The sequence below is a fragment of the Lygodium microphyllum genome, chromosome 7 (assembly GCF_053477565.2).
Source record: "Lygodium microphyllum isolate KBCC chromosome 7, Lygodium_microphyllum_v1.1.10, whole genome shotgun sequence".
In the NCBI taxonomy this organism is placed as follows: Eukaryota; Viridiplantae; Streptophyta; class Polypodiopsida; order Schizaeales; family Lygodiaceae; genus Lygodium; species Lygodium microphyllum.
Window position 1 is genome coordinate 117,905,316 of NC_141141.1, and position 13,766 is coordinate 117,919,081.

General features: G+C 37.9%; 1 protein-coding gene across 2 annotated transcripts in view; it reads left to right on the forward strand.

The window, feature by feature from the left end:
- LOC148033872 (uncharacterized) overlaps window positions 1-13,766 on the forward strand; it is a 72,334-nt gene that overhangs the window by 35,533 nt on the left and 23,035 nt on the right. For both annotated transcript variants that reach the window (XR_015691387.1, XM_087681878.1), the window contains exon 5: window positions 12,244-12,294. Coding sequence is in view for 1 of the 2 variants with exons in the window: in XM_087681878.1 (XP_087538004.1) it covers window positions 12,244-12,294 (51 nt within the window). In the remaining variant the exon portion in view is untranslated. The remainder of the gene's footprint in view (window positions 1-12,243; window positions 12,295-13,766) is intronic.

Consider the following 13,766-nt stretch of genomic DNA (forward strand, 5'->3'; position numbering starts at 1 on the left):
TTGCAGCGAAGTCCAGTCTTATCGCACTTGGTTCAAGGAGAGTGAGAATCAAGGGGGAGCATGAGTATGTCAACCCCTCTGCTCTAAAGACAAAGTTTCACTCCGTTCCTTGAAAACGATACAGAGTTAAGGTTTTAATCAATTCTAGGAGTTAATCTTTTCCTACACTCTAATGCATCAAATTTGTGAGAAGCTCTCAGCTTTCTGAGACCACCTTGCCTTAGGATGGATTTGTCAAAAATCACTCCCTCCTACTTTCCTTGGTTGGGGTAGTTTTACTTGTCTACTTACCTAACAGATTTAAGTTGTATATATAAAATTAGCTTCCTCAGTTAATCCTTTAAATCATCATTTTTATTTATGTAATTTAAATCACAATACACAAATAATGAAAACAATCCTTTTGAAAGACAACTTCTTTATGTAATGGAAATTCTTATACAAATGTTCACTTTCTGTCCATACGGAAGAATGGAAGGAAGGACTTTATTTTTCCAAGATTTTTACTCCTAACTAGTATTGAGGCCTTAGGAAGTCCATTATGAGTCACATAGGGGTTTGGATGATTTGTAGGAGTCTAAGAATTTACTGGCCAAAGCCCTCTTGGCACCCTCAACTTCTCTTGCCCAAGATTCTCCCTATGGAGTGACCTCTCGCCGGTCGGTCTAAAACTCTTCAAGGCGGTAGTTAATCTCCCTTGGAAAAGGAACTCGCAACTAGCCTTTGGGTAGGTCTAGTGCGCTTTCCTTTTTATCTTGTTGCAGACTTAGTATATTAGGACTTTTGATTCAATTCGATCAACTTTCTAAGTGTATCAAGTTATACTTGTATGCACCGTTACAAGCACAATTTTTTTTTCTTCAAGCCCTATTCTTAACAAATAGGAAGGCAATTCGAGGAATATCGTAACTTAAAGGCAATCCTTTCCAACTCGTTTTTTAAAAAATTTCATGGATTTTTTCTAGTTTTCCTTCGGATTTGTCTTTTCTAAGTCCCCTTTTTGAGATCTAAACGTCAATTAACCTTCCTTTTTTAGGTCTTTCTTTAGTTATCTGTAGTCCTTGTTCGCAATTTTTCCTCATAACCCTTATCAAAGGTTGGTCGCTTGACCTCATTACGAATTAAACGGACCTTGGAATCAAGATTTTTCCTTGCAGATTATGTGAGTCAACAAGGTGTGTATTTTTCTTAGAAATTCTTAGACTTTTATTGTTCTCAAGGAGAACTATATTGTCCTTTTTTGGTTATCTCATAATCTAGGACTTGTATTTCACTTCGTCATGTTGGTAAAGTGAATTGATTCGAATATCCTAGGTTTAAAAATAGTTACATATTGGATTTAATAATTTTCAATGAGCTATGTATGCCATAACTTTAACTTAATTAATAATAGTGGAATTTATTTCTTAAAAGAAAAATACTCTGAATGAAAATTTTTGATCATCTACTTCACTTATCTTAACCCACTTTGAATGAATTATAAATGCCAAGAAAAACTATTTTTCTATGTTTATATGACTTATAAATACTAAGGAATTTATTCTTGATATTTACGTAATTTGTAAATGCAAAAGAAAATATCCTTGATGCAAAATTTACATTTTTCTACATTGACATAATTTATAAATGCTAAAAGAATATTTCTAATGTAAATTTTTTACTTATTCTAGCATTTACATAATTTGTACACGTTAAAAGAAATATTTTTAATACATTTTTGCTATTTTCCTAGTTAAAAGAAATATTCTCAATGCAATTCTCTCTTTTTCTAGCTAAAAGGAATATTCTTAATGCATATGCAATTGGAGGGAATTTATTCAATGCGTTTTAATGTTTTACAATTTATCCTATCCTTTTAAAACTCTAATTTAATAACCTTTACTTGTTCGTAACATTTTTTTCTATTGAATTTTCGCTAAGCTATAATTTATTTACCAAATATTGAAACTTTTTTATTTATGTTTTTAAATATGTATTAAATGAACGTTAAGTTATGAAGGAACTTTGTTTTGTGTTGCGAGTGACAGCGTGTTGACCATATTCGTGATTGTATTGGTAGCTCTTGCTCTCCTTGTTTAAAAGTACCGTCTCTTTGCGGCCATTGCGAGAAGAAGTTTGTGGCATTGGCTTTGAACTTTGACGGGGTCTTGATTAAGGACTCTAAATGGTTTGGCGGCTCCTTGCGAGATCGAGACTTTGCAAGGAGAGGAAAGACTTGTGTCGTGTATATGAAAGGCACGAAAGGTAGACAAAACCTTTGCAAGCCGGAGTGGTGCTCCCCTTTGCGGTTGAAGATGATCTCCTCCTATTGTTCTTTGTCTCACTCCCTCTCTTTCTTCACTCTCTTCCTCTTCATTTTCTTCTTCCTTTCTTCTTCTCTTCTTCTCTTCTATTCTCTTATATTCTTATCTTTCTCTTGTCCTGCTCTCTTATTTTCTTCTCCACCTCTTCTCTTCTCTTCTCCTCCTCTTCTCTTCTTCACCACTTCTTCTTGTTAGCAGAGTATTTGTCAGCTCATGTGTGAGTCTGAGCTTGATCTGGGTTGGGCATTTTTATTAGGTATTTTAGGCTTTTTTCTGATGTGGCATTTTATGCTATTGGGGCATTTTATACACCAGTCGGCCAGCTTTAATGCTGTCCGACCAGCATTATTGCTCCCCAGTTTTTCATCCTATTTATACTCAGTGGCTCCTCCTCAATCAGTCACTTCATCACTTCACCATCTGTAGAGTCTGTGGAGAGAGGAGCCAGTGCCAGTGCCCACGCAGCCAGTGACTCACTGTTGTATGCGACTGTCTCGTGTTCAGATATATGGATTCCATTTCCCGTGCATACATCTGAGTTCTCATCTGTATCGTGTTCTTTTCTTTTCTCTTTTTGTCTTGTGTTTCAGCAGTTTATTTCAGCACATGTTTATGCTTCCACCGCTGCTCCACTTCTGACATGGTATCAGTTTTCAAGATTTGTGTTTCTGCTGTGTTTTCTTGCTGATTTCAGGACTGTTTTGTACCCCTGCTGATTAGGTGACTGCTGTAGCAGCTAGGCGACCTGTTTTGGGGCTGTTTTCAGCCTGCGTTTTTTGCAGTTTTGCCATCGCCTGCTGCCTCCGCACCCTCTGCTGCCTACGCACCCTCTGCTGCTTGCGTTTTTCATCTGCAGCTGCTGGCGACAGTTTTCTACCTGTTTTTCTCCAGTTTACAACCTGCGTTTTGTTGATTCAGCGTCTCTCGTGGCTGGGTGACTGTTACTTCAGGCCGTTTTTGCTGTTTTTGGCAGTTTTTGACTGATTTTTTGACTTTCTGCAGCAGATTTTGTCTTCTATTGATCAGATTTTGGGTTATATTGCATGTGAACTGTCATTTTCTGCAGTCTGTGCTTGTGTTTTGGCTGTGTTTCCTCTCTAAACTCCATCTCTTCTCTACTTCTCTTCTTATCCTCTCCATATGGCTCCTCCGTGCACTTCCACTGATGATAAGTTACATGGACCTGATTATCTCACATGGAGTGCTGTCATGAAAGCTTGGTTTGTGCAGAAGCGGCTATGGTACATCGTCTGTGGAGCTATTGCTCGACCTCTCCGTCCTTTTCTTCTTCCTGAAGATTTTGATGAGGACAACTATGCGACATCCTTGAGATTACAGGGGCGGCTTCCGGCACATTATGGAGGTGAGGCTTATGTAGCTTCAGAGAGGGGTGACGGGAAGAAGAAGTCGAAGGCCCAGTGTTACCACTGTGGCAAGAAGGGACATTTGCGGAAGGACTGCAAGAAGTTAGCGGCTTCCAGGAAGGAGCAGAAGACGAAGCGGGATGCTGACTCTACTGATGAGTCCTCTCCTTCATCAGACTCCGACTCCGATCCTCCGACCAAGGTGAAGTCCAAGGCGCGGAAGGGATCCTCTTCTGTGGATCGCGGGAAGGGCTTGGTGGCCCCTTCCTCGGCTGCTTTCTAGTGGTGGTGATGAGGTCATCCCTCACGACTCTCTTGTGCCAGAGAGGGAGTGTGAGCGGGTGTTCAGATGGGGCAGCCGCGCCTCATCTATATTTTTATACAGGTGCACAGGTTCTAGAGAGGGACGTCCCTGACGCATCGACTTCAGTCTGGCGGAATCAAATCCTGGAGCTGGGATTGACATCCAGGTTCATGCTGAGCTGGTTATCTGACAGAGAGCGGGAGGCTTTCGTCTAGAGCTCACATGAGGGGACACTTTGGCGGTCTGGCCAAAGGCGGGGAATCCATGGTCACCTATGTTCAGAGGCATTTTTGACAGGCTGGTCTTGTATGCTACTACGAGACATTGGTGATGGACACAGAGACATGCTATGATCTTCTCTATTTTCAAGTGTTTGGTACGATCGACATCGACATCACGTTCTCTCCGAGGCACCCTGGTGGTGGCTTGATCACCCACTGCTTGGGTATCCATGGTTCTACTTGGTGGTTCTATGTTGTATAGTTTCTGATCCCTTTTCATTATCCTATTGTATTGTATCAGATCACCCATGATCTGAGAGAGGGTGTTAGCAGAGTATTTGTCAGCTCATGTGTGAGTCTGAGCTTGATCTGGACTGGGCATTTTTATTAGGTATTTTAGACTTTTTTTTGATGTGGCATTTTATGCTATTGGGGCATTTTATACACCAGTCGGCCAGCTTTAATGCTGTCCGACCAGCATTATTGCTCCCCACTTTTTCAGCCTATTTATACTCAGTGGCTCCTCCTCAGTCAGTCACTTCATCACTGCACCATCTGCAGACTCTGTGGAGAGAGGAGCCAGTGCCAGTGCCCACGCAGCCAGTGACTCACTGTTGTATGCGACTGTCTCGTGTTCAGATATATGGATTCCATTTCCCGTGCATACATCTGAGTTCTCATCTGTATCGTGTTCTTTTCTTTTCTCTTTTTGTCTTGTGTTTCAGCAGTTTATTTCAGCACATGTTTATGCTTCCACCGCTGCTCCACTTCTGACACTTCTTTACCACCTCTTCTCTTCTTCTTCTCCTTTTTTCTTCTTTTCTCTTCTTTTCCCCCCATTCACTTCTCCTCTTTTTCTTTTCTCCTTTTCTCTTCTCTTCTTCTCTTCTTCTCCACTTATTCTCTTTTTCTCCTTCTCCTTCTCTTCTTCCTCACCTCTTCTATTCTTCTTTTTCTCTTCTCTTCTCTCTCTCTCTCTCTCTCTCTCTCTCTCTCTCTTTGCAATTGGCGGGGGTGGGAATAAAAAAATTAGTCTAAGCCTTAGGCTAGTCTTGGCTTTATAGCCTAAGGCTATCGACCATCTCTCACAAAATGGTAATGTATTTAAATGTGTTTTTCTGTAGCATGGAACATTGGATTCCTAGCTAACTGTACGTTGTTCATATTGTTATAGTGAATTAGGACCATCTCCTTGCCTATCCAAATCACCCAATAGCTTTTGCAGGCATACCACCTCACATGTTGCTATAGCAATATCTTTGAACTTGGCCTTTGTACTTGATAAAGCAACTGTAGGTTGCTTTTTACTACTCCATGTAACTGTTGTATTACTAAGAGAAAACATGAATGGTAGATCTTCGATCAGACATGCTACCAGTTCAATTTGCATCTGTGTATCCAAATACTTATATATTCTTACTTATCTCATAAAAAAGTCCACAATGCGAAGTGGAGTCCACATACCTCAATATGTATCTAACTGTATCCAAGTGAGGCTTTCTAGGCACTTATATAAATTGTTTGATAAGACTAACAATATAACTCAAGTTTGGCATTGTGATAGTTGTGTAAGTTGGACTCCCTACTATACTATTGAACATTGTAAGGTCTTCTATCTCATTCTCAATATTAGCACTTAACGTCACATTTTGCTCCAACGGCATTGAAAGAGACTTGTACGTTGTCATACCATACTTAGATAATATATCCAAGCCATATTGTCTTTAGAATAGCCATATACCATCATCACATTTGATCACCTCAATACCGAGAAAGTATCTTTTTCAAAAGGTCCTTGACTTCAATAATCCCATTGCCATTGTTACCTATAATAATTGAGTTATCCACATAAATGACTATGATGGCCAAACTTGTATTTTTTTTTCTCACATAAAGTGAGCGATTAATGTTAGAAATATAAAAGCCAATGTTGACAAGATACTCTCCAATCTTTTCAAACCATGCTCTTGGTGCTTGCTTTAGCTAATAGAGCGCTTTCTTTATTTGCTCACATATATGGGATGCTCTGAATCCTCATAACCGATTGGTTGCTCCATGTGCACCTCTTCTTGAAATTCACCATGCAAGAAGACATTCATTACATCCATTTGTTGCAAACTCCAATCTTTGGCTATTGCCACAATAATCACATATCTAATAGTTGCCATTCTAGCAACTAGATTGAATGCCTTATCATAATCTATACCATATGTTTGAGTATAATGTTTTGCAACTAGCCTAGCCTTATATTTGCTAACAGAATCATTTGCATTATGCTTAATTTTGTGAATCCACTTACAACCAATATCTTTATTGCCCTTAGGCATTGATACTAGATCCCAAGTCTTATTGGCCTCTAATGTAGTCGTCTTCTCATTCATTGCTCTATCCCCATGAGCATGACCAACAACATGCTCTAAACAAGTGGTCTCAACATCCTCAACCACCTTTGCTATATAAGCATAATGGTGAGCTGTATAACTTTCAAAACGAAATCTTTTAAGAGGGTATGCGAGTGCAGGATGGCCCACTAGCAGGAAGGTGGACTGCTGCAGTTATGGAGGCCCTACAAACAACTGCAGAGGGGTTCCTCATCGACTTGTTCGATGATACATAGCTTGCGGTCATCCATGCAAAGTGTGTCACAATCACAGATAAAGACATGAACTTTATCATTTGGCTTCGACATGGCAAGGGGACTCCGCTATAGTTTACTAGATTAATGATGCAAGGTTTGTAATGAGTGTTATAGTGCCATAACATCTTGGAAGGCTAAAAAATTTTGTATACTCTGTCACATTGGAATATTTATTTATATATACATAATATCTCATGCGATGTGTACTGAATTTAAATAATTGAGTAAAGTTATTTTGTTTTGTTTCTTGAAACACATGACTCTTAATTTTTGTTTAACGTACGAATGCATCAAAAGTAGTAATATGTATGGATACAAGTTACGTTATTGCTTATGCACAATCACAAGTGGAGTACTACACGTTGAATTATGTTAATATATGCGGACACGTACCACACATTATCGTCACACTTACACAATTGCAAGTGCAGTACTACGCGTTGAATTATGTTAACGTATGCGAATGCGTCATTCATGTACCACAAATTATCGTCATATTTATATGAACCGCACATTTATTTAATAAATATTTATTTGTAGGGACAAACTAAAGTATCTTATATTCATTAAGAAAAATACATGTGATGGCTGTTGGTGATAGTAGATAGAAAAAGCCGATTGCCAAAAAAAACTCTCAATTATTCCTTGGCTTTTTCATCAATGGAGAGGAGGGGCCAGCTTTTGATGAAAATATAAGTTCCTTCTTTGCTTCAAAAATGATGCGCTCCCCCTTCAGCTCTTTCTCCAAGAGATGTGGATCTGACACTTTAGCGAGGTTACCTAATGTAGCAAGTACACACATTGCTCCACCACGCGTTTGGTCAAACAAGTAAAGAAGCTTTGACCGCTTGTGCTAGACTTACATACCATTGGATCACTCAATGTAGCCTTTACATTACTATGTGCTCTTTGTACACCTCGTGTCTTGATTGAAGGAAGATCAAGCTTATCATCCAAACTCTCTGAATCATTGGGATTTCCATCAAATCCCAAATATCTAGCAGATGCATCATTATCATTTGATAGTTTTTTCTTCTCTTTGTTTTTATTTGTAATACTTGTAAATGTATCTAAAGATATGGGGTTGCTTCTTAGTCTCCTAGAACAAGGGCTAATTGTAGATGTAGTACTAGATGACATTTTTGATCCACTAAGGTTGCGTGATTCTTTCTTTTCTGTTTGTATATAACTATTATGATCATAATCATTATCCAATCCAACACTACTAGATACATACCAATTGCTCATCTTATAAAAAATAACATATTTGCTCGCTCTGAACTTACTTATGACAAGGTTATATCAACGATATTCTTTTTGCTCTAAAGTGTATTTAATGAAAATACATTTTTCAGCCTTTGGATCAAGTTTCTTTTATAGCTCATCTAGCATATGAATATATGTAATATAACTAAATACTTTGAAGTATGACACATTGGGCTTTTTTTTTATAAAATGTTTTTCGAGAGTTATTCCATGAATTGTAGTTGAGGGGCCTTTATTGATAATATAGAGAGCAGTATGGATAGCTTCAGATAAAAAATATTTTGGTTGAAAAACTTATCCGTGCAACTTTTAAACAACGTCTATTTTTCCTTTTTGCAACCTCATTTTGCTGTGGGTATACTTGCAAGTAAATTGTCTCTTTATTCCATGAGATTACAAATAGTCATTGAACTCATTAGAGAGATACTGTTTTCCTCTATTTGACCTCAAGAACTTAACTTTTAAGTCTGTTTTTGTTTCAATAGTAGCCTTGAAAGCTGTATGTAGAACATCAAGTATAGTCTTGCTCACATCTCTATCATGCGAAAAAGGTTATCTTGCTTGCTTACCAAACTGATATGCTTTATACACTTATGAAATTTTGTAACTTAAAAGTAGGCAATCCTATAAGCAACCCTTTGGATTGTATTAATTTTAGCCTTTGTATATTTGCATGTCAGATACATTTGTGCCATATTTCAATGTTTGCAATAACTTCTTTGCTTTTAGCATACATAGCAGCATTCATAGCAAGAATTTCAACATCTAAAGTGAATATGCGGCCAACTCGATTTCCTTTTTGACCAACCTGTTGTTATCATAATTAAAGTCTATCATAAAATAACCTTTTGCATTAATTCGAATGTGCAGCTCTTGCTTTACTATCTTGCCAATAAACACTAAATTCTTAGTGATGGATGACACATGTAATACATCTGACGGACTCTTTGTTTGACCATTATGCAAGGACAAGGGAACTTTTTAATGTGTGAAATTGGATGGCATGAATCATCACCTGTTTGCACATAACTTGGATTTTGTAAATCTTGTATCTCTTCAAAGCATTTAGCATGGTTGGTCATATGATTAGATATACTTGAATCAACATACCATACATCATTATATGTTCTTACATTTTTGTAACATCATTTATCATATGTTGCATAACAAATAGATGCTCATTTTTGTTCCCATTACGTCGTAAATATGATATATAGTTTCCTTGTTATAATTTACTATTGTGGATATTATCTTTCTTAGTATAATATTGGATTGTAGTATGACTTGTTTTGCCACAATAATGATAAACAATACCAAAATTGTTAGAATCTTTGCTTTGCCATCCACATCTCTTTGGAGTTCCCCTTGTTTTTAAAGTTTCCACAGCCTTTTGAAATTTGCATTTTACCGAATTGTTGATTTAACTTGTTTTGTTGGTTATTACCAATACGTCCCATACTATGATCTCTTAAGGATAATTTGTCACGTTTCCTTTTTAAACGAGGGTAAAATGCTTGGATTTGTTCATTACTTCTTTTAGATGATTTAACTTGCATGTTGATCTCTTCAGTGATCATGAGAGAGACCAAGTTGTAAAAAGTTGGAAACAACTTTTGTACATATACAGAAGTGATAAATGATTTTGAGGTTTTCTCATTATTAAGGCCACCCCAAAGTAGATGAAACCAAATCATCATCATTAAACATTGCATCAATAGATATTAAGGCATTAGCAATGCTTCTCACTTTTAAAATATACTCATTTATAAATCTTTTTTTTCCTTCAAGGTATTCAATTCTTGCTTGAGTTGAATCTTCCGTGTCTTTGTGTTTACTAAAAACATATTCTTGAAGATTATTCAAGTTGCATATGAAGTTTCTCTATTTTGGATATGTCTCAATATAGTGTTATCAATGATTGTAGATAGCTAATACATTACATTTTTGTCTTTTGCATTTCATTCTTTCCACGCCTTCAATTCTTCTGCAATCCCAGGATTACTTAGCTTTGGCTTTTTTTTTTCATGATGGGGTTTTCATTGTTCTCTACCATTATCACAAAATGGATACAAAATAGCAAGCAAGTCTTCCATAGCCTTTTACGATAACAAGTCCACAGCAATACACCAAGAAACCTTTTTTTACTAATTGTTCAATAGTTCATGTAATTTGGAACCTGTTAGGAGATATAACTTGTTTTTGCTTCTAGAAAAACATCTTAAAACTTATAGACTCGAAATCTATAACTTGTGTATCACTTTTGGTCGATGCAATTGAAATCACAATATACCTTGAATTTGTCATTTGCAATCTTGCGAGTTTAAAATGGGACTCGAAATGCCCTTAGATGGCCAAAAAGTTACGAGACAATCCAAAAGGATCTATTTGTAGAATATATAGTGCTTTGCAAGCATACCAAATCTCATAGCAATCTGAGATTTTTGCTTTGATTTGCCTCTGGTGCCTCCACATGCACTATCCAAGAGAGAGAGAGTGGAAGAACGAGAGAGCCTCTTACCAGTTCCTTGTTGCTTCTCCTTCATTTTAGTCTTCAAAACGGATCTCTCTCTGTAGCGCCACTTTGATACTGGGAGACTTGCTTGAGTTGCCGTGTCAACTACACACCATACACACAAGAGGAAGCTCAATCAAGAATAGAAGAAGAGAGATTAAGGCCAAAACTTTTTCTTGTTGGTTTCTTTTTCTTCTTTCACATACAATACAATGTACACAAAGTATAAATAAGATACAACATAAAAGAAAGTGGTACACTAAGTCAAATAGTGTATAACTGACTATATGAATCAATTGGTGCTATAAGTATGCCAATTGTAGCTAGGTGCAATAAAAATATAATAAGCGATATGTTAGTGGCCATGTGAGGATTATAATGACCATTGATGTGCTAAGTGTAGATGTGCAGACCATCATTAATGTTCGTATGTGTCGAGCTTGCTGTCTCAACATTTGATTGTAGGTTCTTTCTTGAGACTTAGGGTATTGAGCATGGGAACACTAGGATTTTTGCCTCATGGTGGCATGTGGGTAATGCTGAACAACCTTTTCATCTTAAGTGTTCTATGTTATTGGATCATTTGGTTCACTCCTAGAGATTGGTCCTTGTTAAATCTTCTTGGCACCCACGTCATGATTGGGAGGTGGCAAACTCCCTCAGAGTAGAAGTATTGGCGGTTTTGAAGCTTCTCTCTTAGCGATGCAAAGAGGAACAAAGACCGATGTTGAATAGTATGGCACACTTGGGACTGGTCATTGTTATTGATGCTCTCCTACTTGTTAGTGTGGTCGTTATGTTCTTCAGATCAGTTCGATGCTACTTTAGTGTTCCCTAACACTATCTCAATTTGTGGAATGCCATCTTGACCTCTTTATGGGCCATGTAGCGTCTTCTCTCTTTGGACCAAGAGGCCCTTGGCAGGGTTGGATGATTAATGGTTGGTTGCTTTTGGGTCGTGTTATAGCCAATTAAATATATGATTTGCTATGGCACTAGATTTGGTAGGCTTTTCCATTCGTTGATAGGCATCACAACTTTTGCAATAGTCATAGGCATCCTTGTGGAGGGTCGGCCACCACCAATAAAAGCCTTTTTGGCTGTCACTTCTCCTGCAAAGTGTCCGCCACAGGGCTCGTCATGGCATGCTGCACTTTGGACCATGAGGAACGGCATTCATCTTTGATGTTTCATTGGGAGTGTAGAGTCATATAGTCCGCTTGAAAGGTCTTCTTCATTGGCAGCTCAACTTGATTGAGTTAACTGATACTCTCCCTAGACATGCTTTGCTCACTTGGCATGCTTGTAGTTTCGTTTAGTCCCCTCTAGTCACTTTACTTCCTTTGTACTTTGATTGTGATGTCTCAGAATTTATGCATGATGGCCTAGAGCCCTCTTGTATCTTGTAATCATTTTATCTTGTATTTTTTTCGTAATTAATACAATTGCCTTTTACCGGGAAAAAAAAAGAGAGATGCCATCTCTTTAGTCACGTTGTGTGATATTGAGTAGTCATGTGAGTGTTGTACATTCTTTGGTATTAATACAATTACCCGTTACACACAGAGAGAGAGAGAGAGAGAGAGAGAGAGAGAGAGAGAGAGAGATCTGCTGTAAATTGTTGTGTAATGACAGGTTTCACTTTTGCAATTGGCTGACATTACAGAGGAAGGTGTGACATTTCAGGTGTGACCTAAATTGTATTTTACGACTGTTGAACAAGAGGCATTAGGTCAAAGGTGATCTTATACTAAAAATATTCAAATGCTAGGGGTACTTGTTTAAATAACCAGTTTCAAGTGCTTTACATTTGGTACATATTTAATGGGATTTGCTAGTGACCACTGCAAACTTCTCATGTTTTAGCACTAGTGATTTTTTGTGCTATCTTACTTGGGTTCCCTGAAAGGAATGTTGAGTAGTTGTCATCATTTGTGTATTTTTCATTAGCTGAATATGACTGTTTTCATTTGATAATACTGTGATTACTGAGCAAGGAAAGAAGAAGAATACGATTGCCGAACATTGATAAGAATGAACAGTGAAAGCGAGAAGTTGAGAACACAAGAACTCAAACAATGAATGAAAGGTAATGAAATCCATAACACGAGACATGAGATGTAGTAGGAGATACCTGGGGTGCTCATAATCAACAAGCCTGGACAATAAAAAAGGTTCAACAGTTCAACCACACAGTTCAATCACAGCGTACAAGGGATATGAAATAATAGTGTAGAAAAACATAGTGAATAAACATGATAATTGACACACATGTACCTTCTCTAAAGCTGAAGCATAATCAGAGTACCACCAGCCATTAAAAAAACAAGATTGTTATGTGCATGGGAGGAACACATGCCATCATAAAAGGACAAATAAGTCAAATCAAAAGGTCAAAAGACGGCAGCTATAATATATGATGGCAGCAGTCCAAGCAAAAATGCAAGGGTGATTGGCTGTTTGTACAGGAAAATGACTGCATAGGAGGCTTCAAATAGAGCAGCTGCAGCACTTACAATGCATTACAAGTAGAAAAAACAGGGCATTGTGTTCATCCAGCAGACCTGCCAGAAAGGAGAATCTCCGCCCAGCTGAAGTGTAGAATACACAGCAAGATTGCCCAGCCCAAGCGATGACTTGCAGCATGAAAACACAATGATTGGCAGCCTCTTTAGTAGTAGATCAGGCTGTAGAAAATCTGAGGCAGTAGGAACAACAGTACAAAGCAAAAAGATCAACAGTATGGGTTGTTTGATATTGCACGAGAATGAGCAATGGAAGTGGAAGAACACAATTACTGAACACCGAGAATGAATAGTGAAAGAGAGAACACTTGACTTCAATGAATTATGAATGAATGAGTAATGGAATCCGAAACACAAGACATGAGATGTACATACTAACCACACAGGTGATGGCACAAGTGAAGACCAGTAGTAGCTCCAGTCTCCCCCTCTCCAAGTGGATATGATCCAATACTACAAGAGTGGAGCATATGTTTATTATAGTATGAGACCCGAGACAAATGCAGTAGCCCAATGTGAACTGCCTAACAGGCGCATACATGCAGCCAAGTAACAGCCTAATTAAGAGCCCAACATCACTAACAAATGCTTGGTTAATGATGAATACTAGCAGGAGTATGGTCTATTAATTTA